The sequence below is a fragment of the Sorex fumeus genome, unplaced genomic scaffold (assembly GCF_029834395.1).
Source record: "Sorex fumeus unplaced genomic scaffold, SorFum_2.1 ptg000122l, whole genome shotgun sequence".
In the NCBI taxonomy this organism is placed as follows: domain Eukaryota; kingdom Metazoa; phylum Chordata; class Mammalia; order Eulipotyphla; family Soricidae; genus Sorex; species Sorex fumeus.
The window spans coordinates 25,802,631-25,829,174 of NW_026606179.1; the positions used below are offsets into that span (position 1 = coordinate 25,802,631).

At 46.1% G+C, this 26,544-nt stretch overlaps 1 protein-coding gene across 8 annotated transcripts in view; it reads right to left on the reverse strand.

Moving 5' to 3' along the window:
- Positions 1 to 14,296: 14,296 nt before the first annotated feature.
- The window catches only part of ZNF536 (zinc finger protein 536), a 440,212-nt gene continuing 427,964 nt past the window's right edge, over positions 14,297 to 26,544 (reverse strand). For 7 of the 8 annotated variants that reach the window (XM_056135847.1, XM_056135842.1, XM_056135849.1 and 4 more), the window contains one exon: positions 14,297 to 14,896. In XM_056135847.1, coding sequence (XP_055991822.1) covers positions 14,652 to 14,896 — 245 coding nt within the window. In that variant the 3' untranslated portion in view covers positions 14,297 to 14,651. The remainder of the gene's footprint in view (positions 14,897 to 26,544) is intronic. The other variant, XM_056135850.1, reaches the window with a different exon arrangement.

A 26,544-nucleotide genomic window follows, 5' to 3' on the forward strand; every position in this document is an offset into this window, starting at 1 on the left:
TTTGTTTGGGTTCCTTCGAAACATGTGAGACAAGACATGGGTGTAAGAGGTTCCTTGAGAGGATTCCAGCAACCCAGAATGGGGCAGGGGATGGTTCTGAGACAGGGACTGAGGGAGAGTTGTACCAGATGCATGGGGTGGTGGTGGGGGTACTACTTGGGGGGTGGGGCGTGGTTGGTGACCAGGTGAGAGGCTCAACTTCTGGTCCTCACAGGCCTCAAGGGTAGGTCAGTGTTAGGGTCTTGACTTCCCCCTGACAGAGGCAGCCCCTGCGGCATTATGGACCTGACACTCCCAGAATTTCTCACAGCTGAGCATGCACCAATGGTTCTCTCTGCAGGAAGCTTCAGTGGCTGGAGCCTGTCCCCCTCAACAGCAGAGGGATGCAAAGGGGAGCTATTGGCTCAGGTGCCCAGAGCCCATGATGTTTGTGTTGCAAACATCCTTCACATACACACATGGGGCCAGGTTTGGTGTCTAGGGTATGAAGGCTACATTGTTCTGCCTCTGCACAAGCTTTCCAGCCAGGAGCCAACTTGATATTCTTGTTGTTTCCAGAAAATTAAGACAAGAGATGCTTATGGTTGTTGAGCTGAAATTCAGGAAGTCTCAATCTTGAGCCTGGTTTGTTTATAGTAGAATTATGAAACTTCAGTCAAGAGTCTCCCCAGATTTGGGCATGAACTGGCCCAGCCCGCTGTCCTCAGATGATCCACCCCAGTCTAGGTGCAGACACGCTGCAGCAAACCCCCTGTGTGCACCCACAGTCAGGCGGTTTGGGAGCACAGAGCACAGAGCTGACTGGAGAAGGCTTAATGAAGGGGGTGATTTACTCCGCTTCTGCCATTGGTGGACAGTAATCACCAGGCACCTTAGCAGAGTCCTTCTGTGGGCTACAATTTTCATTTCCATTTGAAAGTCCTCTTGGGGGTAGAATATGATTTATTTCCCTACCAGCCAGCCTAACTTCCTTCAATAACAGAATCTGTCAGTCCCGCCCTGATCTAGGAAATGCAGAAAATATTGGGAAAGCACCCCGGGCCCGCCTGTAAACGTCCTCTCTTTTCACCCCTCATTCTGCTCCTTGAGCTCTTTCTTCCTGGCCTACTGGCTCAGAACCCACCAGGAAATTTTGGAGCTTGGCATATCAGCCTTCCCCAGGAAGCTTTCCCTGCAATCCCTCAGCCTCACTTACCCAAATTCTGATCCTCAGTTGAGGTCCATGACCTCACCTCACTGTACTTCTGCTCTCACGAATTCCACATTCCAGTGCTCCGAGGCTCAGTGAGACTTTGATGAGTGGTTGGCCTTGGTGAGACTGGCATTTCCTACCTGGGAGAAGGGCGAGATCTGTGGAGTTGCCCTGGAACTCAGCAGAGGACATCACTATGTGGCTGCAGTCTGGGCTCCTTCCTCAGGCCAGCAGGCAGCCATGCCTTTCCTGAGAGAGGGGCTTATCATACCACCCAGTGCCCAGCACACGCCCTGAGCTGCCTTCTGGTCATTAAATGTGGAGTGACTAAAAGCTTCTCTTCAGATAGGAGCCAAGTGGTCATCATGAAGCACTCCCTCAAGTGGCCTGACCATCAGGGGTCATTGTGGAATCAATGAATTCTTTCCTCTGGGATTACAAACCTACTTCAGTAATTATGAAACCACAGCAAGCATTTCCAGATATCACTCCATAACTATTGCTCAGCTATTTCTACCATACTACCAGTGTGTTTATTCTCTATCTGGGGCACAAAGTGTACCACCTGTCTCCAAGCACTCTGTCCTCTTGAATGAGTATTTGGGCACCTGAATCACTGAGTTCTGACTGAGATAACATGCAGAAGGAGTCCAAATGTCACGTGTTATTGATTGATGACGTGAACTGCATCATTAGTTCTGCTGCCCAACATTTTGAAGGGAAACAGACTCTCAAATGCCTGGTGCTGTACCTCAGCATACCTCACCCTTCAGAGAGCAGCAGAGTCTGAGGAGAAGACAGGGTGAGGGCAGGCCATCCTCATCATCTTCGCCAGCAAATCATCTTGCTCTGCTTCATCAGCTCCTGACTCCTGGCTCCTCCTGGCCACCTGGGGAAACAGCCCAGCTCTGGTCCCAGGTCAGCAGGACCTGCAAGGTACTGGGCAAAGAGATCTTCGGGGAAGAAATGATTCACACCCTATCGGAGCGGGCTCGAAGCCACCTGCTCCCATCACCCTGCAGGCCCTGGGGGCACAGAGGCATGACCTAGAGGGGCTCAAGTCTCTCTGGGCGGATCTATTACATGCATTAAAATAATTTACGCTCGTCCTATAAAGCGTTTAATTCGTTGTGCCATCATCCATTCCAGAAGCGTTGCTCTTCACCGTGAATTATTTTTGAAGTATTTATGTGGACCTCACCGAAAATCACCCCAGTCAGCAAACTGAGAAATGGAAAGGCATTAAGAGGAGGCGTTGACCCCAGGGTCACAGGCATGAGCGTGGCCAGGGTCAGCAGGCGGGAGAGGGAGCCAGGGTGGCCCACGGCAGATGTTGGCCGGGCTGCTGGGCTCCAGCTTCCCCACCCAGGCCACAGCATGGGCAGGGCACGCATGTTCTTCCATATTAATGGTTGTGGTGCTAAGGATGTGCACAGCAGTTTCCTCTGGCCAAGCAACTTCCCTGAGTTCATTTGTTGCTCTTTGGCAGCCTGTATAGCAGATGTTTTACAGACTCTCTTACAGATGAGGAAACAGAGGCTCAGAGAGACCAGGTTTGGGATTTGAATTTGCATGGGGTTTCCTGATTACAATCACACTCTCGGCAGCTCTGAGTCCTTCTAGAGGTCTGAGGCTGAGTCTCAACTGGACCCAGGGCACAGGAAGAGCAGACCAGCTTTGTTATTATTATTATTTTTATTAATATTATTATTTGCATTTTGAGTCATACCCGGCAGTGCACAGGGGTTACTCCTGGCTCATGCACTTGGGAATTAATCTTGGCAGTGCTCAGGGGAACATAAGGGAATGCCAGGAATCAAACCTGGGTCAGCCATGTGCAAGGCTAACACCCTACTCGCTGTGCTATCACTCCAGCCCCAAGAGAGCAGGCTAGCTTTGCCAATGCAGTGGATAGCAGGTTTTCCCTGCCAAATACACCTCGACCAAATATTACAGGCAAGGAGAACGAACCCAATTTCCCCCAGGATGCTGCCAGCTTCCCATGGAGTTCAGTAAAATGCTTCTTTGTTTGGGATCATCATTTCTAGAGGTTGCTGAAGGATCTTAGCTTTCAAAATCATATACATTTTCCACAGTACTCTAGTGACCATTATAAGAGATCACTGGCATGGGGGGCTTATGTATTGAGTATTTGTTTGAGGTGATACACTGTTCAAGGCCTCTGCTCTGCCCGGCTCTCTGATCTCATGGAATTCCATGTCAAGCCATGTCAAGTCCATGTCAATTCCAGCAAGGTATTTAGAAGAGTAATCCAGGACAGCCACAGAATAGAATGATGGACAGCAGTTTGAGGTGGGACGAGGCACTCATATTCCAGTGGTGACAGTAAGCTTCTCTATGTGTCATCAGAGTTGAAATTTAACAAGGGGAAGTCACCAGTAGAGAGAGAATAGTGAGTGCAGAGGCAGGAAAAGCTTTCAAATCTGGAGTATAGAAAGCCATTTTGGTCAGAGATGAAGAGCATTGGAGGAAGAGAGGAGGACAAAGAGAGATGGGCAAGGCCACATTATGTAGGGCCTCGAGGATCATGGTAAGGAATATATGGGTTTATTCTACTGGAAAGTTTCATTTGTGTTTGTTTTAGTTGGTTTTTGGTTTGGGGGGCCACACCCAGCAATTCTCAGGAGTCATTTCTGGCTCTGCACTCAGGGATCACCCCAGGCAGCTCTCAGGGGATCATAGGCTACATATAAGACAGCCCAACCCACTCTCTTATTGTTCTGGTCCCAGCTACTGGAAAGTTTCAAGCACTGAAGTGGGTGAATTTCAACAAAAGCCGTGCATTTGAATAAAATTACACTAATGGATGAAAAACTGACTGAGTCAGGGGGTGGGACTTAGATGAAGCACTTGTTTTGCATATATGAGACCCTGAATTTGATCTCTGGAGTACAAACGCACATATATACAGATCTGACTGAGTCTGGTGGAACCTCAAAAATTCAAACATGGAATTATCCAAGACCTAACAAAGAATTACCCATGACCCAACATTTTAAATTCTAGGCATAGGCCCAAAATCACTGGACCCGGGCATGGCAGTACTTGTATAATAATGTTCATAGCAGTACAGAACTACAGGCAATAGCCAAACAGTGGAAACTACACTAATATCCAACGAAATGAAGAAATAAAGTGTGTCCATATGTGGAATATCATCCAGTCGCTGAAATAAATACCAGATTGACACAGGTAACAAACAACTGGGTGAATCTCTGGAACTCTAAGCTAAGTGAAGTTAGTCAGGCCCAAAGCTTGCCTAGCCTGTGTGTGATGAGGGCTAGGGTCATGACACCAGGGGAGGGTGTACTTAGTGGGAAATGAGCATGTTTTGGAAATTTAAATTGTGGTTATCCCACAAAGTGAACTTAACTTACTATATGCACCAGAGTACCCTTTAAAATCGGTAACTTCTGATATATGACTTTAGCCTCATTTGTTTTTTAAGATGATATTCTCACATAAGTGGATTCTTCTGCCATTCCTAATCAATGCACCTCAAATCCACGTAGACCCCTTTGGCCCTCAAACATTTTGCTCTCTGCCACCTCAATCCTTATCTCTCCTGAATAAGATTGACTGGCTTGGACTGCAGGCAGCTGGCAGTGTCCCCCACCTCACCACCTGCCCCTGGAGTTTGGAGAGCTCAGAACAGAGGATCTTTCTAAGAGGGCACCTACCTATTTCCCAAAGCATCCACTTGCCTGCTTGCATGATGGGGTGGAGATGGGGCAGTATGACCTCTCCTCTCCTCTACTGGGTCCCCAGCCCTGGACTGGGCTCAGACATTGGATAAAGATGACCTTCCCAGCTGTATCCGAGGGCTGAGACTATGCTAGCAGGGATGGAAGATTCCACAGGAAATGAAGAGATCTGGGAGAAAGGCAAAGTGGCAGCGTCTATCATTAAAGAGATCTAAGCTGATCCCTTACTTATAGGTTTATCCCAGATTATGCCAAACGTGTGCCACCTATGACCTTCGATAGTGCTGTACCCTATAGTGGAACTCCTACCCTACAGTGAGACCCCTCCTATCCTGCAGTGAGACCCCCCTACCTAACAGTGAGACTCCTCTATCCAACAGTGAGACTTCTACCTTATAGTGAGACCCCCTACCCTACAGTGAGACCCCATACCCTACAGTGAGATCCTCTACCTACAGTGAGACCCCCTACCCTACAGTGAGACTCCTACTCTACAGTGAGATCTCCTACCCTGGAGTAAGACCTCCTACCCTACAGTGAGACTTCTACCCTACACTGAGACCCCTATCCTATACTGAGACCCCCTATCCTACAATAAGACCCCCTACCATACAATGAGACCCCATACCCTACAGTGAGATCCCCTACCTACAGTGAAACCCCCTACCCTACAGTGAGATTCCTACTCTACAGTGAGACTTCTACCCTGGAATAAGACCTCCTACCCTACAGTGAGACCCCCTACCCTACAGTGAGACTCCGACCCTACAGTGAGATGTCCTACCCTTCAGTGAGAACCCTACCCTACAGTGAGACTCCTACTCTACAGTGAGACTTCTACCCTGGAATAATACCTCCTACTCTACAGTGGGGCTGGAGCGATAGCACAGCGGGTAGGGCGTTCGCCTTACAAGCGGCCAACATGGCCGACCCGAGTTCGATTCCTCCGCCCCTCTCGGAGAGCCCGGCAAGCTACCGAGAGTATTCGATATGCCAGACACAGTAACAACAAAGTCTCCAGTGGAGACGTTACTGGGCCCGCTCGAGCAAATCGACGATCAACGGGAGGGCCTTTACCTTTTACCTTTACTCTACAGTGAGACCCCTACCCTACAGTGACAACCCTACCCTATAGTGAGACCCCTTATCCTACAGTGAGACCGCCTACCCTTCAGTGAGATCCCTAGCCTACAGAGAGACTACTCTACCCTACAGTGAGATCCCTTAACCTACAGTGAGACCAACCCTACACAGAGACTACTCTAGCCTACAGTGAGACACCCTAACCTACAGTGAGACTACTCTACCCTACAGTGAGACCTCCTGCCCTACAGTGAGACCCATTGGGGACCAAATGTGTTCCCACCTCTTTCTTTGGGGATTCTGGCTCTGTAAGTGACTCTGTGAACAGAGGTGTTCTCTCTCCTTCAGCCACCATAAGAGTGATTTGGGTACCTTAGAGTCACTGGACAGTTCTCACTAGTCTTGAGGATACCTGTCCCCTCCCCATTCAATGACACTATAAGGCCGAGAAGCCCTACTCAGCTCAGTGCCAGGCAGTGATCTGCCCAGGCAGGCCAGAAGTTTCAAAGAGCAAGAAAGCAAAAATTGAAAATGAAACCCTACCCAGTCAGGAGTCTCCCCTTGGGCTAGCTTACTGTTTCGGGGTTTCTCTATGCCTCTCCCAGCTCAAGCTGAAGAGCGCCATTGAGTCCAGGTCTGCATTGACCCCAACGCTCTCCATGCCCAGCAGAAAGGATGACCCAGCTGGTTGTAAAGCTCTCTTTGACCCACTCAGTGTGATTTTTATTGATTTCAGGGGCTTTGACAGCCAGAAAAGCAGACATTTCTGGTCATGTGGGGGAGAAAGGAGACTAACCTTGCAGAAAATACAGGAAGATGGAAATGTCCAAACAAAGGAGTGCCCCCAATTTACACAATCCCTGAGGTTGGTACAGTTACTGCCTGATAAAAGTCAACTTCTTTGAAGTTGAAACTTGTGACCAAAGTCTGCAAGTCTCCAAGACATTTGACTGAACCTGCCACTAAAATCTCCAAAGAGAGAGGCAGGCACCAACCCAAATTTGGTGAAGAATTTATGGGGCTTCCGATTTCCCTTATTCAGTATCATCCTTGATTTAAAGCGATTTAAAGTCACCATGGGCTCTCCACACCGCTCTCCCTCTTGTTTGCACTGTCTTTCCTGGGGGCCACGGGGAGCTCGGTGCCTATTAGACAGATCACAGCAGCCAACTTCCTGTCCAGTGCAGTGTCTTCTGGGAACCCCCCTCTATTTCCCATTCAGGTAACTGGATTGATGGAGCCTCTTTCATGGCCTCTCCCAGCCAAACTTCTCATAACCCAATGCATAAATAATCACATGTTTTATAAATAGCAGTGGACAAGAGGCTGTAAAACAACGAAGATATATTTGTGCCTTTATGTCTTAGAAATATTTTCTAAAACGACTGTTTTATTTGGTGTGGGTTGAATGGAGTGTGTGTATATACACACCAACCCCCAAAGTTTTCCCTTACACACCCCCCCCGCCCCAGGTCAGACCAGCACTATAGTTAGCAAATTGATAAGGTTCCATGGGCAAGCTTTATTCGTTCTGACACCAGCCTATGACACTTTATAAAAAGAAGTAATCCAGAACAATCTCTAGGTAATTAACACCTAGATAAACAAACATAAATTTCTATATTGCATTTATTTGGACTACCACTCAAATATGCGTGAACCATGCTTTTTTAATTAAAAGATAAATCCATGTGACACTTAGCCTCAAACTTAATTATTCAGCATAGTATAATAAAAAATAGAGCCCATTAAATGTGTCTTGCACTGTATTTCTGTATTAACAGCAAAACAGTTCGGTCTGGGATCATTTAAATTTTCCCCCTCCTCTTTGCTTGTGATTTCGCTGTTCACATAAGCCTTCCTCTCCCTCCCTGTATCCCTTCCTCCCTCTCTCCATCTCTCTTCTCTCTTAACACCAACAGGTGAAGAGATTAAAACTCCTCACAAGCCCCTACATGAAATGCTCAGATGGGCAACATTTTAAATATTGCATTACGCTATGAATTTTTTTCCTTCCCCATGGAAGCATCCCTCTAGTTTTGGTGGAACTTGCCCAGCCCTTCTATCTTGAAATGAAGATCACAATATTTAACACTAATTTCCTTGGGATTGTGCTTACAATACACCAGGTGAGGCTTTCATAATATACTGTTACAATACAGATGTTAAACAGAGAGAGGGGAGTGTGCAAATCCCCAACTACAGAAGACAGCAGGGTTATCATCTTTATATAAGTTTCAGCACAAATAGTACCTTTCCACTAAGGATAGGCAGCTGAACAGCTTCTGATTGCCAGCAAGAGAAATTTATTTGAGTCATTCCCCCACATTTTCCACCAGTGTCAGAAGTAGAAACAAAGTTTCAATCAATCTCTAGGACTTGTTAAAATGTTCAGAGACACTGAGCCAGGTCCTACATGTGCTTCCATAGAACAAAGATGCCACAGCAGGGTAGACGTGAACCCAAGTCTCACATTGCAGATACCCTATGGAGACTTCGTACTAATCTCTCTTATGGGAAGCACTAGAATGGCTCCATCAAAGCATGCACCTTTGGAGGAAGCTACCTTAGACTTAGGGCCATCACCATTTTGGTTTGGAAATGGTTTGTCTAGTGACTGCCCCAGTTTTAGTATGGGAAGCTCCTTGATCTAAGGGAAACTTCAACCCCAGCAAATTAGGATGCTTGTCATCCCACAAAGAGTCCTCCAGCAAAAAGCATCGCTGCTAGGGAGGCCAGATTTGGCCTTGGAGGGATGAACTAAATAGTGCAAAGATCCTGGATTGAACACACGGGACATTCTCCCACTTGATCCCAGATCATGAGTCTGCTCACTGAGAGTGGTACTCCAGATCCTGCAGATTTGGTGACATCACTTGATCACACTATGCCTCTCACCTTGGCTGAACTTCCTAGAGGGCCAGAAAGCCTCATATCTGCAGAATCAAGCCATCTAATGTCCAGGGGCTTCCTCACCAGGGTCATTCTCAAAAGCATGCCCATTGAAATGGTGGTTCCATCCTCGCTCTCTGCATAGTTCTTTACATCTGTTCTTTCCCTACCCCTAAGAGAGAGCCTGGGTCACTGGGCTGTCATTTTAAAGGAGTACATTTGGGGGATTGGCATGACCTGTCAGGGTCACACAGCCCTTCCTAGAATGGAGACACATCAGACCCCATCTACTTCTGAAGGGCGCCCCACCCACACCTACTGCTTTGTCTGGCTGCCTGTCCTTCATTTCTGAGGTCACCAGCATCTAGGAAGTCTGTGGCATGTGATCTGTAAATCTCTTCTAGATACTACGCACTCATTTGAGAGGTGATCAGAATGTCGCTGTTGTCTCTTCTGACAGTGGACTAAGGGAATGAATGAGCCTTGACCTCCCTTAGAAGCTCCAGCTCCAACTCCTGACTTGTGATTCCTCTTTGAACCTATATTGAACCTATACATAATTGCTAAACAAGGGAAGGAAATAGCATCTCACCTCCAGACTGATTCTTTCCTGCTGGGTCTAATCCTTTCCCCCACTGCCTTCAACCACTCTTGACTACAATGAGAAAGTTGTTCACATTCTTCTTTTTCAAAGAAGATAAAAGGAAAAGAAAACAGTTAAGTTACCTATGCAGAATCATCTTTTCTGAAGGGAATGAGTATGGAATGTGGAGGAATTCAGGCCACTTGACCAAAAGGATGGTGGGGGTGGGAGATTGCTCATTCCAAAACACGAAGATTTTTTACCTTATTGTGTATGTGGAAAAATATCTAATTTATCCATAACCTATTATACCATGTTAGTGAATAATACTTTATAAAATGTACTTATAATGTCCACTACTTAATGGCATCCAATTTCACAATTGTACAGAAATGATCTGTGAACTCAGGGTAGTTCATTTGTTCATTTGTGGCTAGGGTTTAAATTTAATTCAGTAACATCCCAGATTTTGTATTCTTTATAACACCTTTAACAAGTTATGAGTGTATCAAAAGTAAAATATATATGTGTGTATACATACATATATATATTGGGTTTGGGGGAACAGCAGTGGTATTTAGGGCTTACTTTTTTAGAGTTACTCTTGGCTTTGTGCTCAGAGACCACCTCTGGTGGTCCTCCGGGGACTGTATGCAGTGCCAAAGATGGAATCAGGATCAGTCACATGCAAGGCAAGTACCCTACCCACTGTACTATCTCTCCAGACCATATTAAAAATATTTGGATGGAAATACATATTGATGCTTCCTAAAAAGACCTCTTCCCAGTTTTGCTTTCATGTTTTAACAGGCTTATTGGGAGATAATTGACAAGCCAAAAATGCATCCTTCTGCTGTGGACTACTCAGTGGTTTTAAGTCTATCCAACATTGGGCAACAGTCATTACTACCTAATTTTAGAATGTTTTTATTATTCCAGAAAGCGGCCTCCTGTTATGGGCCACTGCAGTCCTTCCCCTTAGTCGCCAGCCCCCCTTGCACTGCAGACCCTGACCTACTCTCTTTTTCTTTGGATCTTACCACTCTACTCTCCGTGAACTTCCATAACAGAGCTTCTTCACTGAATAGAATATTTCAGGTTGGAGCACGTTGCAAGAGCTTCATTTGTTTTTATGGAAGAGTAATATTTTATTCCATGGGTAAAATACACTTTGTTTTTATCTAGTCATGATTCCTCTTGTTTGACACATTTTGAGCCAATCAGCAAATACTAGAGACCATATTCAAAATTCCTGATGATCTGATGCCATGGCTGGAGTGATAGCACAACAGATAGGGCGTTTGCCTTGCACACAGCCGACCCAGGTTCGATTCCTCTGTCCCTCTTGGAGAGCTTGGCAAGCTACCGAGAGAGAGTATCTTGCCCACACGGCAAAGCCTGGCAAGCTACCCATGGCATATTTGATATGCCAAAAACAGTAACAACAAGTCTCAAAATGTAGATGTTACTGGTGTCCGCTCAAGGAAATGGATGAACAACGGGAGGACAGTGCTACAGTGCTGATGCCATATGGTCAACTTGGTGCAGGTGAGAGTCCATGGATCTATCAGAGCCACGCTCTTAGCCCCTGCATCCTCCTCCCAAACCCCCTATCCCACGGGATCTAACTGGCCCGGAAGCACTTGGGCTTGGGGAACATCTAACTCTGCATTCCAACTTTCTTTCCCTGAGGGTCACTTCCTGATCCCGGCTATGGATAGGTGACCCAACCAATGCTGTTTGCCACCAGAGACAGCCAGCACTTCTGGAGTCTTCATTCTCACCATCAGGAAACCAACAGGTTGGCACCCTACAGAAAACATTCCCAAGACGTGAAGTGGATGACCAGCCTTCAGTCTTTCCATGCCATCCACATCCACAGCAGCAGCACTGCCTCTACAAACTGGCTTTAAGAGCAAAGTAAACAGGATGTAGAATTGCAGACCACTGCAATGTGCAGACACCCAGCAACCCTTTCCTGGCCACCCAACACTGCCAACTCTGATATCTGGTCTTGTCTTGCTTTTCTTCCACAGGAGGATTTCAGATTATCCTTCCATAATTAGGAAACAAAAGACTCTTTTGCACTTAATAATTTAAAACAACACACACACACACACACAACTTTCTCACAGTAAAGGGGAATAATAGATCCCAAAGCTTTAGGTCTCTTATATAATCACTGTACTATGAAGAGTATTAGTCTTTCAGAAGGTTGTAGTTTACTAAAATCGACATCTGCAGGTCTTTAAAGAAAAAGTTCACTCGTGGCCATGGATGCATGTGTGTATGTGTGCATGAATACATGTGCACACGCATGCACATTCACAGACTCACACTCTTATTGTGACCTTAAGCCTCACTCAGCCAAAGAACTGCAGGGTTTTGCAGCTCACTGAGATTTGACCAAGTCTTAGCAAAGTCTCAAAGAAAGGTGCAAAAAATAGCTTGTGCTCTTCCTAACAAACATAAGTGAGTAGGAAAAGATGGGTTTTTATTTTTCCAGAGGTAGAGGTTTTATTGCGTAAAACACCGGATAAAACTGGACTGCTTCAAAGACATTTTATTCTAACAGCAGAAAGAAAACAGTCATTGCTGAAAAAACAACTTTTAATACTTTCTATACCAGAATAAAGTTCTGTCAACTGATGTATTATAATAATAAATAATGACCAAGAATAAACTTTAAATACAAAGTTTTCTACTTGTTACAAGCATAGCAACAAAATCCTCTACTCTATTGATCTCAGATTTCCTCCAAGAGAGATTTTTTTTCTTTGTGTAGGAATGTAGACAGTATTATGACCAGTATCACAGACTACAGAAGTTACAGGGGAAAACTTGACATGTTTAGATATGAGAACCTGATGACATTCAGAAACTGACGCTGCATCACTGTGGCTGTCACTTGTTTGCATTACAAGTTACAAATGTTCTGGAAAGGAGGCCCTGTGTCAGAAGGGGGAAATAAGGACTGCAGCACCGGACAAAATGGAGTCAGCACACACGCCACAAAGAAGAGGGGATGTTCCCAGTGTCACAAACAGAATTATTGCCTGTCGCATCAGAAGATGCTCAGAAGACACAAAAAAATACCGAAGGATCTCCCAAAGTGCTAGAAACGGAATGTGGCTCTCATTTTTTTTAAATTTTTTTTTCTTTTTTCTTCTTTTTACAGCTTTTTCTTAGAGTTTTTTTATTTTTTTATTTATGTATTTTTTTTTTTTTTTTTTGCTAAGATACCAAAGGCGGGGCAAACACACAGAAAGCAAGCGACTGGCACAGCCACCAAACACAGTAGTGCAGTTAAAATCCTAAAGCTTACTACAGTCAGAAAGTTTCCAATAACATTTCAGTCCTTTCTCTAGGATCATAGAAACAGTTGCATTAAGTTTATCAACTCGATTTAAGTAAGGCAGTGAGAACTATTCTAGAAAAACAAGAAAGCAGCTTGCTCTATGCCAGATGGGTCCAAGTTGCACAGAGACCTCATTTACACGGAAACCTCAGGGAGATGACACCCTCGACAGCATATGCAAACCGGATTCCTTATTAGCCTGAGATCCCTTCTGGTCTCAGGATAGCGCTAAGCATTTTATTTACATTGATTGCAGTTTAGTATTTTTGTAAACTGCTGTAGGCAGAGCTGAAGTTTTTAAGGCCCTGGGGTTTTATTCTGTGCTCCCAGCCTGCAAGGAAATATTGACTTTTTTAAAAGTCTGAATGATTTTGTTTTAGAAGTTAATACTCCAACGCTCCTCCCCCATCACAAGCAACAGCACCGATTTCGTGTCCCTCAAAGGAAGTATGTTAAAAGGCTGAACTTCTGCGCCATTTAGCAGATTCAAGAATAAACCCTTAACTGGTCTTATTCAATTGTTTTTTTTTTTTAATGAGTTAAGTGTTTCATTATTGGCCCTCAAAAATCTCCCTCTGGGTGGTGCAGAACTTGATAAATTTGGAGTATCCAATCAGTAGAAAATCTAAAATCTACAAAAATATAGAACACATTTGTTTTACAAAAACAGACATTTTAACTCAAACAGTTTTCTTCATTAGCGATAGAGAGCAGGATGTTTAGATTCATATTTTAATACAAGCTATTTCATAAGAGCCTGCTGGAGAAGAAAAATCTTGCTTCATGTCTGTGACACTTCTCAAAGCTTACACATGAAAAAAAAATCTGATAATAAGGGCCAGAGCAGCCTTCATTCAAGTAAAAAAAATGTTAAATCATAATAAAAGACAATCTTCCTATGATTATATAAAGTTCCATTTCTCACCAGCACCTTCAATGGATAGGGTTGGCTAGTTTTTTAAACAACACTTTATATAATGCACCCCTAATTTTTTTTTTATCAGCAACCTTCTTTTTCATCCCCAAATTGGAAGAAAACAAAAAGACAAGGCAGAAAAAAAAATCATTTCCCTCAATATTGCAATTTGATCTAAAAAAAGGAATTACTCATCAAACCTGCAACGGACATTTGTCTGCAGTCACTTCCTGACCATTGATTCATTTGGCTGTGTATTTTGTAAAAATGCACATTGAAGATGGCCACCTGGGCAGTGCTGGGCTGCCCTGGAGCTGGCTGCGGGCCGGCTCAGGTTTCTCCGAGAGTGCAGTGACGACACCACGGGAATTGATTTTCTCTGCAGTGACCGCTCCAGCCTGACTGGCACCGAGGCCGCCTCCCAGCACGTCTCATTAGGGTGCGAGGCAAATGACAGCAGCTGGTGTCAGATTATAGAGGTGTTTTCAACAATGAAAACACAGCCCCTCCATCTTCAAGGCAACACTAAATCATTCAGATGGGATCGTTTTTCAGTTAAGAGCATGATTTTTGGACAAAGACGACTTTAAGAGTTGGGCCGCCAGCTTCCCGGAGCTGGGAGCCACCAGCATTTGTGAAATCCCTCTTCTCCCACCTGCACTGCTTGCAAGTACTTGTTGCCGGGTAACAGTTTAGCAGCCATTTTCAAGGGCTGGGGATTTTTTTTTCTTTAATATATATATAGATATTTTTTTAATCTTTTTAAAATGTTCTATACACTAGTGGGGGTTGTACATGATTTTCCCCTTCGTAATGCAGTTAACAAACTCTTTTTATTTTTTAAACCAGATGCATAATCTTAAAACTGTGTCAGACACTATTGCGATATACAGGGCGGTTGCTCAGTTGCGCTCCTCTGGGGCCTTGCTACCCTCCTCCAAGAGCTCGGCCGAGCTCCCCGCCTTGGCAGCCGTTGGTTCTTCAAAATTCCCAGATGCCTCTGAATCGACTCTGGAGCGCTTGAACCTGCGGTCAGGGTACTGGCTGTTGTCAAAAGGCATGCGATGGACGCATAGGACGTGGGTCTTCAGGTTCCCCTTCTGGGAGGCACTGTAGGGACAGTAGCGGCACTGGAAAGGCCTGTGACCTGCAGGCGGAAAGAGAGCCAGTCAGCACCCCACTTGCCCAATCCTGCACCCTGCCCACCCACAGCAGCTCCCCAGTTACCCCAAGGATCAGTAGTAGCGGACTGCCATTACCTTGCCAGAGTCAAATCACCAAGCATAGGAAAGCAGCCAATACTTGACTATGGTCAATGAATTAGTGAACGGGGCCAATAATAATAAAATCCAAAATAATAGTAATTCAGACCAAATTTAGAGGACTTCTTTTCTTCCTAGCTAGAGTTTTTAAATGCTGACCTTCTAGGCAGCAGAAGAGAAACTCTCCGGTACCTTCAACTCTTTCTATAAAGGGGTAGTTAGTAAATATTAGTAGTAAAATAAGACAAAAGTATTATTGCAGGAGTTAAGGCACTTGCCTTGTGATATAGCCAACTTTGGTTTGAATCCCAGCATGACATATAGCACCCCAGCACTGCCAGGAGTGATCCCCGAGTAGAGTCAGGAGTAAACCCTGAGCCCCATCGGGTAGGGCCCAAAATAACCATGAGAACAATAGAAATTGTGTGGATAATTGGATAACATGTGACAAATTGTCAATCTTTAATAAATTAAAAGCAGTATTTAAGAGCACTGAAATCTAAATTTTGTATAGTTTTTATGTGTGATAAAATCATATTGGTCTTGCTGGAAATTTTTTTTCAGCTCTTTAAGATGTAAGGACATTCTTGCTCACAGGCTGTACAGAAGCAGACCATTGATGGTTTGACTCATGAACTGCATACTTGGCTGACTCTAAGTCTGCACAGACTAGAGTTCTGACTCAGGTCTCACCCCAAAGCCAGAGCATTTCCTTATCTTTCCATGAACTTTCCTGATCAGAAAGCTAAGCCTGCCGTGGAAGAGTGTTAGGGAATGGGGTGAAAGGACTCCTTCCCTGAGGCCCACAGGAAACTTGGGGTGCTAGCTGGAATTAGCAGAAGTCCTTGAGGATTCAACAGGAGGCAGGATTGGGTACCAGGAAATCCAAAATATTGGACAACCAAGGCCCATCATTTTAAGAAGTTATTTTCAATAATGACAGTGAATTACACTATTTTTGTAAAACCACAAATCACAATAGAAGAGGTATTCCTGTGGAAATCCTACACACACACACACACACACACACACACACACACACACACGCAGTTGGTCCTCTGCTTTGATGCTCAGCAAACACTCACACATTTCTGCCATTTTGAGGACCCAGAAAAGCATCTGGTTTGGGAAGTTCTAATGGAACAATCACATCCCCCGATGCTGGGAAGCAGGGAAGACTTGCCATTCCTGGAAGCTCATGAGTGCAGCCCCACCCAGCACCCCGAGAGGTCAAGGCCCAGAGCTGGGTTTCATTTGCTTAGCAAAATAAACAAATAAATAAATGGGCCCAAGTATTTACCCCAGAAAATATCCAAAGAGCATATTCAGCACTTTTTCTAAAGCAGTAATAGCAAAAATCCTGTGTCTCTACTTAGCAAAGCAGCCTGCTTTGAAAAAAAAAAAAAAAAACTGAAGGCCAACCAAAGGCTTGGAACGGAAACTCACTTTCCCACCAAAATGTGCCCAGGGCTGGAGCCTTGCCTCTTTTGAGCAGGTCCAGGAGTTAACTCTGCCCTTCCTCCAGTAGCCAACTGGTCCCCAAAACAAACGCATTCTACCTGTTGAACCTTCTTGAGCCTTGTATTTGGCTGTGATTGTTTCTCTCCTCACCTAAGAAATAATGGCATCCTTCCCAGCTGTCCTCACCAACAAGCAGTCTCTTCTGGGATATTTTCCCAACCAGTGGTCCCCTTTTATAGTCTATACAATAAAGGCCTCATTCTGCAAGCCTCCACATACTTATGCGACTCCTGTCTTTCTGAAATACCATTTCTCCAATTATTCCCCCCAGCCTTGCCCCAAGAGACAAGTTTTGTGTTTTGTGGGCTATTGTGTGTGTTCTTTCCCTGGGCTGAGAGTGAAGCAATGCAAACCCACCAGCACCACTGACACGAGCTGTGTGTGTGTGTGGGGGGGGGGGGGGGGGGAACTAAATTACTCTCTGACTGTCTTGCCTTTTTTTTTTTTAAGAAATAAGAACTTTGGTTTCAGCACTCCCACTTTATTTATTTCTGTTGCTGCTTCTAACATGAGACTTAGTTTGATCAACCTTCCCACTGGAAAAAAAAAGCCAATGAGAAAATCATATCAGTAGAATCTGTACAAATGAAACCCAGAAAGAGTTGGCTGAAGGGGGTATGTTCACAGATCTGGAGAGAGGCATGGTCCTGGACTGTGATTCTCAGAAAGAGTGTCACCACACCTTGTTGTACCATTTTTTAGATGACAGAGGAAGCTCTAAGTGGTTGGAAGCCCAAGATTCATATTTTCTAAGTAGATTTAAAGTTAGATGTTTTCGGCAAACTATTTTTATTGATTAATTTTTTAAATTTATTTATACCCCACCAGCTGGGTGAAAAATATATGTCCACTGCTCATTCACTAAAGAGTTAATATCCAAGATATATAAAGCACTAGTACAGGTAGAAAGAACTTTACAAAAAAAAAATCCAACTCCATCAAAATATGGGAAAAGAGATGAACAAAAACATACAAAATTAACAAGACATACAAACATATTCTAAAAGGACATACAAATGGTGGAAAGGCATAAGGAAAAATGCTCAATATCACTAATCATCGGGAAAATGTAAATCAAAACAACAATGAGATATCATCTCACACCTGACAGACTGGTGCACATCACATAGATTTAGAATTTTTGCCAAGATTATATGGCGTTATTGTTCATCTCATTGGAATGAAGGCAGGGACTGATGGGATAAAGCAGGATTCCAGTCAGTAGTAATGTGGAATAGGAAACAGAAGAGGCCTGTCAAATGCCTAAAACAGTGCCAAGCTGGAAATTAGTACATTTAAAGACAGTCCCAAGATTCGACCATCTAACACAGGAGGTTACCAGCCTGGGGGCCACTAAGCTCCGTCTGCCTGGGTCTCAGGAGAGTGGGTTGGAGGAATTCCTGAAGCAGAAGAAGGAGGCTTAAGAGCAAGTCCAATGAGGAGATTTCCCGAGACACAAAGAAGGTGTAGGAAGATTTCTCAAAGTTCCTCAGAAATGAATGTCTGTATTTGCACCAAGAACAACTCTGTGGCAGCTTAAAGATGGTCTCTATTTCATTTTCTGGGCTCAGATAAAGCTGGGGCAAACTTATCCTTTTATTTAGAGCCAGCCAGTTAAGAACTCCTAAAAAGATTGGAGAAATAGTCAGAGCCTGACTCTGATTCAATCTCTAGCATCATATGGTCCCCTGAGCATTTCTGGGTGTTGCTGTCAAGGCCCCCAATACTGCTGGTTATGTCCCTCAGGCACCTGCAGGCTGACCCAGGTCATTCCCAGCACTGAAGGGCCAAGAACATCCCCACATCCTCGGACCCTACTACTGAAATGCTGCAACACCTGTCCAGATGGCCAAGAATCATCAGGGCTGGCCCCTGGACCCCTGAGCACTGATAGAGAGCAACCCCCAAGAAAGAACTCCAAATAACAGATAAACAACTATGAAAAGTAAGCCCCGTGACCTCAGAGATAATACAGTGGGTGAAGTGCTTGCCTTGCATATACCGCTGGTCAGGGTTCAATCCTCAACACCACATATGGACCCCCAAGCAACTCCAGAAGTGACCCTGAGGACAAAACCAGGAGTAAGCCCTGAACACAGTCAAGTGTGATAAAAACGCTAGCAAAAAAAGAAAAAGTAAAATCTAGACTTTTGGAAACATGATCCAAACTGATGGGAACTATGAACCAAAAGTGTTGAGACCATGGGACTATTTAATCAATCTTAGGTATATTACAGGATCCAGAGTAGCCCACCCATCTGTCTAAGAGGCCTGTTTTATTTTTTAATTATCATCACCAGAAAGTAATTTTGGTTTTAGTTTGAAGACACACCTGACTCTATTCAGAACTGACTACCATATCTATATTCAGTGCTCTCTCCTGGCTGAGCTAAGAGGACCTGATGCAGTGTGGGGACTGAATTGGGGTCAGCTGCATGCAAGGCAAATTTCTTAACCTCTGAACTACTTCTCCAGCCTGAAGAATCATTTCTATATGGACCCAGTGCTTCACCTCTGGGGTTCACACGGAGAGGCACCACACATCTTGGCAACCCAAGGAGAGAACCTCTAGTGATATCCTTATCCCAAAGATTTTTTTTTAGTTGACCAACTAAAAGTACTTAACCTACATTCCCACCAATCAAGTTTGAAATATTAATCATGATTTTATCCTATGGGTCTGTCAGAATTTCCATTTCTTAATAGTCAAAGGAGTACAAAATTTCTGGCATATTTAAATATATCAAACATCACTATTGAATTGGTTTTCATTTGAAAGTAGGTGAACCGGAAATCTACAGGACTAGGGATTCTAATCATCAAAGGGGTCTCGATAAATCCTATTTGGCCAGACATCTTGTATTCAGGTAATAAGAGTACATGACTATTATAATAGTACACAACAACTATAATAATATAGTAAGTACACACTGTAGTATAACTATTATAATATAATTATAGTACAAAACCCCCAAAGGTCTGTGTTCTATGGCTTTTCTGATTGATTTTTGTGTTTTTATCCTCAGAGGTCAGCTTTGTCAAAAGTTGATACCAGCCCCACAGAACAGGTAAGAATGGTTTGACTTTAAAACAGATTTCCAATGTAAAACAGTCAGGCCTCTGAAGTTTTCAGACTCCTTCTCAGCCCCAGTGCAGAGTTGGAAAGTTCGGGGAGCTGAACACACCTCTCCTGTTAGGTTTGTTAAACATTCCCCTGAACTGATGTGGAGGGAATTCCATGCAGATATGAGAGGGAGGAGGGCACTGCTGGGGTCGATGGCAGATCTGGGAGAAAGATTCATGTTCTCCCCAAAGCCAAATTGATGTGGATGCTGGATGCTATGCATGCTCACTCCCAACAGAAAGCTGCACCACACACTGCACTGCTGGAGACAGAGGCAGCTCTGAATCTGTGGATCTGGCCACAGGGTTCACGTTTCTCCCGACTCTGGATCCACAGGAAGTCTCAATGCCCACACACCACAGCACTGAGAGCTGTGGGCAGGGAGTGGGAAGACAAGGGAGAACTGTCCTAAACCAAAAAGAGGGTCTGAGGACAGAGACAGCAAGAAGGTCCTAAAAGTCGGCTGTTGCGAATGGGAGTCGAACACCCAAGAATAGTTGAGATAAGTCCCAGGAGGTCTGCTCCACGGCTTGGAAGCCAGCAGCACATGCTGGGGGAAAATGCAGCTCAGATAGAGAAGGGAACACCAAGTAAAGGGTGTATGGAGGACTCGCTATAGACTGTAGACCAAACACGATGGCCACTCAATATCTCTATTGCAGACCGCAACATCCCAAAGGAAAGAGAAAGCAAAAGGGAATGCCCTGCCACACAGGCGGGGTTGGCCAGGGGTAATGGGGTGGGGGTGGGGGGTGAGAGGGCTACTGGGTTCATTGGTGGTGGAGAATGGGCACTGGTAGAGGGATGGGTACTTGATCATTGTATAACTGAAACCCAAACATGAAAGTTTGTAAGTCTACAACTGTACCTCATGGTGTCTCACTAATAAAAATAAATAAATAAAATAAAATAAAATAAATGTGAAGATATGGGGAAATAGCCAGCTGTTTGCCCTCTGGGTCCCTGCTAAAGGTAGAGTATCCAGGAAATTGAAGCTACAGAAGGGGTGGGGGTGGGGGGCAGACAATTCCATTCACAAAGGAGAGAGGTCACAGCAGCCTGTCGTTTCTCATCACCTAGCACTGTATTGGGGTACCACAGATGCCCATCAAGCTCAGAGATGGAGAGATGAATAGATGTGTGGAATGAAGAATGTGTGTATGGAGGGGGTGGGTGGATGGATGGGCAGATGGGTGGATGGGCGGATAGATGGATGGGTAGAGGGATGGATAACGAAATGAAAGAGGCATGCAGGAACGGGGAGAGGGATACTCCAGATGGAGGGGCATGCCTGATGGGTGACACAGAGACAAAACAGGTGCAGTAACCTAGGGCAGGTCAGTGTGGCACAGATGAAACTCACAAGGAATGTGGGCATTGGGCAGGGGTCGGACTCACAGGGAGTTTGTGTTCATTCTGGGGGAGAAAGGATGTGGAGAATTCTTTCAGCTCTGCAACAAGGCAGCGGTCCCTGAATAGGCCTGCTCCCGTCAGTCTCAGAGCCCTGAGCCCTGAGCCCGGATGTGTGCCCCCCAGAACTCCCCCACTTCATTCCCTTTCCTACCTCTCACTTTGAGGCCATCAACATTTCCCATCACTGCCATGCGAAAAGTAAGTACATCATACGTTAATTTGTATTGTCACTGCACCGTAGAGCTGTGGTAAAGAGCACATTCATTTTTAATCCACTATGAATAATATATAAATATGTATACAGCGTGGAGGGTCAAGAGGAGTAAGGAGAAAGCAAGTCGTACATTGTTTATAACAAAAGTGGGGAAACAAGATATTTTTCTTACTTGCTCCGAAGGAAGGAAATAGCTGCTCTTTCCTGAACCTTGAGGGGGAGAGAGAAACGCCTGCCAGGGGGCCATCCATTAATTACAGCTCCCACTGTGGGCGCCAGTTCACTGAGAACATGGGGTCCGCCTCTCTGCTTCTGCTCTTCCCGCACTTCCCTGCTACTCTTCCCTGTCCATCTCCTTGTGAAAGGAGAGGGGGTGAGCAGGTGGGTGACCTCCTTCCAGGGTTCAGTCCTGGGGACCTCCTCTGACACACCTACAGGGAGAGCTCCACTGTCTTCAATCACCTCAGAGAAATAGAGGATGAAGAAGTGTGTCCCCATTCCACAAATGTGAAAGCTGAGCCCAGGGATATGCAACAAACAGTTCCGGCTGGAGAAACACAGTGATGAGATGGTTCCTCACCAGGATTTAACTTCAGGTTAGCTCCAGATTGTCTCAAAACGTACCCCTCTGCCTCTAGCCTCTCCCAGCACATGCTGCTGGGAAGATCCTCTCCAATGGGATGTCTTCTATCTGGACCTGAGACTAGATTGTGTGTGTGTGTGTGTGTGTGTGTGTGTGTGTGTGTGACTGCATGTGGCACCAGGCAAACTTCTAGTGAGCCTTGAGAGGCCATTCAAAGCCTGGCACTGAGTCCATGGCTAGTCAGCCACAAGGCTACCTCTAGTCCACTGAGGTTCCCATCAAAGTGTTCCTGGAGCCCAGGTTGTGTGAGTCCACACTGAGTTCCTGCTCTGTCCTGAGAGCAAAGTTCCCTGCTGGTTGGTGCAGTGCTTTCAGCGACCACCATGGTCTGGACAGCTGCCTATTCTGCATGCCCAGAACATTGCCATCCCAGTACATGCTGAGGGGCTGCTGCAGGGGATGACAGGATCCTGGACAAGAGGAGCACAGGGGCAGGGCAGGGCAGGGCAGGGCAGGGATGGTAGAAAGGAGAACATCCGAGCACTCCCAGCCAGGATCAGGTGTCTAGTCAAGAACCACGAGGAGGAGGAAGACCCAGAGGTTTGAAGGAGCAAGAATGCATTGTCTAGAAGAGATACATGTACATGGGGGCTTTGAAGGTGACAGAGCCTGCGCCTGGGATTCAATGTCAGAGGCACTGAGACAGGAGAGCGGCCACCACAGAGGTGTGGGCTGTGACTTATGACCTAAACAAGGGAGTGTATCCTGCATCCTGCATGTCAGCAGTGTGTGTGTGTGTGTGGGGGGGGGGGGGGGTAAACGGGGAACCTGGCCCAAGGAGAGTCACTCAGGACACCAGCAAGCCTTGTTCTCACACTGCCAAGGCATCCGTTCACCCCTCCAGGCAAGCGCGCAAGGCCTTCTATTCCTCATCACCTGCAAGCTGGTGAGCGTTGCTGAGTGATTACTTAGACTAACACACTGGCTGGCTGTAGACCCTTGCAACGGCAGAAAAGCAGGCGAACCAGGCACCTTGGCTGGCATCAGTGTGGCTGAGACTAGAAGGCTAGAGACACCCAGCAGCCCAGGGCCCGCCCACTGGGAGATAATCATTTTGTCCTTCCTGTACTACCCTCTTGGCAGCCCAGGGTCACACAGTCAGCTCTGCTTGCCCATCTCTGTCAGCCACAAGGGGTTGGGCATGAGACCCTCGGGAAGCTCTCTGCACCAGATGGAGAGGCTCGGGCAGGGGTGCCTCTGAATATTAGCTCTCTTCCTTGTGCACCCCAACTTCAGCCCCTCGGACTCTTGGAAACTGCGAACATGTGCTTGATGCTGGCTCGTAGGTAAGAGAATGGCTCCACCTATAGGGCCAATGGGTCTGTGAGGAGTCAGACCCTTTCAGGAGGAAAAGGTCGGGGTGAGGCATCCTGAGGTTCCCCAGCCAGGTCAGCTTCAGGGGGATATTTGTGCTCCACCGGTCTCAGTTGTCGAACCCTCTGAGTCACTCTAACCCTGCAATTGAGGAGGGTGCTGCCAGGAACCTGGCCACTGTCTAAGTTCATTGGCAATGCAGTAGGTAAAAAAAGAAATCAGCTTACCCTGATGCCAGAAAGCTATTTTCTCAGTTGTGCGCATGTGCAGACACACACATGCATATATATACATATATATATATATATTTGATTTCCCTAATTCCAAATAGACAAGAATGGTTCTAATCAGGTACATAATTTATGTTTTCAGTCTTCAAAAAAAATTTTCATCCATCTAATCAAAGATGCTAAAACACTCCGGAATATCCTTAGTATAAATAATTTTAGGTTTTAAATTTCCTGTGATTTGGGCTTTAATTTAAAGCACTACCAAAAAATATTTTATAATTTTAAAGGTGAATTCTGATCTATGGGGTAATGGAGTCGAGACATCCATGTAAACGTGTCACCTGAGCTTAATAGACGTAAGGTCTCTGTGTATCCAAGCAGAACATAGTATACACAGGCCAGGCGTGCTCTTGCCTGTCCCCTGAAAGGGCTGGAACCGTCAAACACTCATGCCCAGAACTAGGCATCTAAAACCATTCTCAGAAGAAGAACTCAGAGGTCCTTAGAGAAATTGCAGGGGGCTGGAGTGATAGCACAGTGGGTAGGGCATTTGCCTTGCACGCGACCGACCCGGGTTCAATTCCCAGCATCCCATATGGTCTCCTGAGCACCACCAGGAATGATTCCTGAGTGTAGAGCCAGGAGTAACTCCTGTCCCCTGTGCATTGCTGGGTATGATCCAAAATGCAGAGAGAGAGAGAGAGAGAGAGAGAGAGAGAGAGAGAGAGAGAGAGAGAGAGATGGCAATTTCTGGGAAGGGGCCAGAAATACCCCTGGTGTGGGCACAAAACATTCTTGGATGGGGACCTGGCACAGTGACCCAGCACCAAGAGAAAGCGCCCCCAGTGGGCAGAGCTAGAATAATTTCAGCCACACAGCACAGGGTCTAGACAGTTAGGACGCCAGTGTTGACATTTTAAGGGGGAGGAAGAGGAACCTCCTAGGACACACCCCAAGGCATGGCCCAGCCAGGTGGTCAGGGGCAGGGGCATTGCATAAACCGGATGTAACTTGAAGTTATGCCCTTTCCATGATCTTCCTCCCCAAGCCCCCAACCCACCCACATCTCAAAACCCAATTGAGGGACATTCTGCAAAATATACCTCCAAATGGCTAAAGTTATCAATGACAACAACAAAAAAATAAAAAACAAGAAAAAAGAAAGTGCCCCAGCTTAAAGGAATCTTCACAGATTCCTGACTGTAGCAGAAGTGTATCAGGTAAAAACTAAGGAGACTGGAATAGCACACAGATTTGACTTAATAATGGATCATTAATTGTGAACAGTGGGCCTGACCAATGAAAGATATCAATAATAGGGCAAAATATAGGGCAGTTCTCTCTCTCTCTCTGTGTATATGTGCGTGTGTGTGTGTGTGTGTGTGTGTGTGTGTGTGTGTAAAATTGAATCTACACTCAAATCAAACTTTCATTTAAAGTTTCTTAAAATGTGAGTCAAGTCACATTCAGTGGACCATGACAGGAGTATGTGGCTCCAAATTCCTGGAGTACCTAGTTTAGTCCCAGTACTGCAATGCCACTAAGCACCAATGAGTATAAACCTGGAGGTCTCATGGCCCCTGGGGTGGTCCTGCTGCTCTCAGCACTGCAAAGCCTGAGCATCCTGGCAGCCTCCAGCCCCGGCATTGAACCATCCAGGCCAGTTGGCTGAGATCTGCCAACAGTGGCCCCTGGGACTCCTGCTCTCACTTGGGAGACCCTCAGGAAATCAAGAACTAAGTAGCTGGTGTGAGACAGTTATGCTGAGGTTCTTCCGTGCACTGTTCGTCCTCTTCCTCTGTGTATGCTGGCCAGGCTGGTCTCCAGTGACTGCGCACACCCCTGCCCGCCAGCCCCAAAGGCACCCACCAAGGTCATGTGCATCATCGAGCCAGGGGGAGAGGCAGTACCCTGTTTCTGTGGCCCCGGAGACAAAGGGACAGTCTACTGTGTCTTGGCGGGAGCTCCACCTTCAGGGGAAAGGAAAGCTGAGCTAAGGGCAGGTTCCAGGAGGTGCCTGCTGAGACAGCCCTGGCCACGGGTGTGAAAGTCTCCCCAATGTTCCAGCCCAGCTGGAAACCTCAGAAGGACCATCTCCAGGGAGCCCTGCCCTGCTCTGCCCCTGGCTTGCAGGTGGCCCCATCCTCAGTGGCTCCTGTTCCCCCACATGCCGAAAATGAGCCTGAAATTGTGTTTATTTGTTTGCCTCGGGCTGCCGATGTGCGCACCAGCCTGCCTGGGTGGTCAGCCAGTACTCAAAGGCAACTATTGATCCTGGATCTTAAATCATTGCCCGGGTTTTATGAAAGCATTTATGTTTATCATTAAATAACCTTCACAGGGTCGATGAACTTACTTTCCTTTTTGGGAATTTTTTTTTCAGATGTGCAATATAATAAAGGTCCAGGGTTTGTCTCTGAATGAGCATGTGGAATTCAGAAGGAAATGCTGGGAGAAGCCACATAGAGAGGATACCGCCCAGAGCACAGTTTGGGTCTGGGGACAGAGGGGCTGGCAGCCACCTCATGGCGTGCCTTGCCCCTTCTGCTGATCAGCACGTGGCTTAGGAGGCAGAGTGCATGTCTGTGTGAGTTCCGCACCCCACCCCTGGGACCCTGTGATCCCCAGCACCGTCAGCTGTTGCCCCTGCACCCCTGGCTCCCAACAAACTCTCTCCTTGCTCCAACGATTATCAGGGGGGTTGAGCTTGCATCATGGTTCCTTGCCGAGGTGATTGTTGCTGGCACGAAGCTGACCCTTTTTTTTTTTTAGGTGAACGGCTTAGGAAAAAAAAAAAACAGAGCTGGGCAGTATTACTAAATAAAACCAGAGTTGGCTTTTTAATGTATTAAGTGAAATTATCAAGGTGGCGCTCAGAGACGCCCAGTGGGAGAGGTTCTAAAATTAGCCGAGGCAGCCGTGCCCGCCACCGCCGCTTCCTCTCATCTCATCTCCCCTCCTCGGGAACACTGGACTCGGACACTGCTGGGCCTCCTGTGGCCTCCAGGGAGGCAGAGGCAGACGGAGGGGTCTTGGCAGCGGCAGCCTGTCCCGCTCTGTATAAGCCTCCCCTA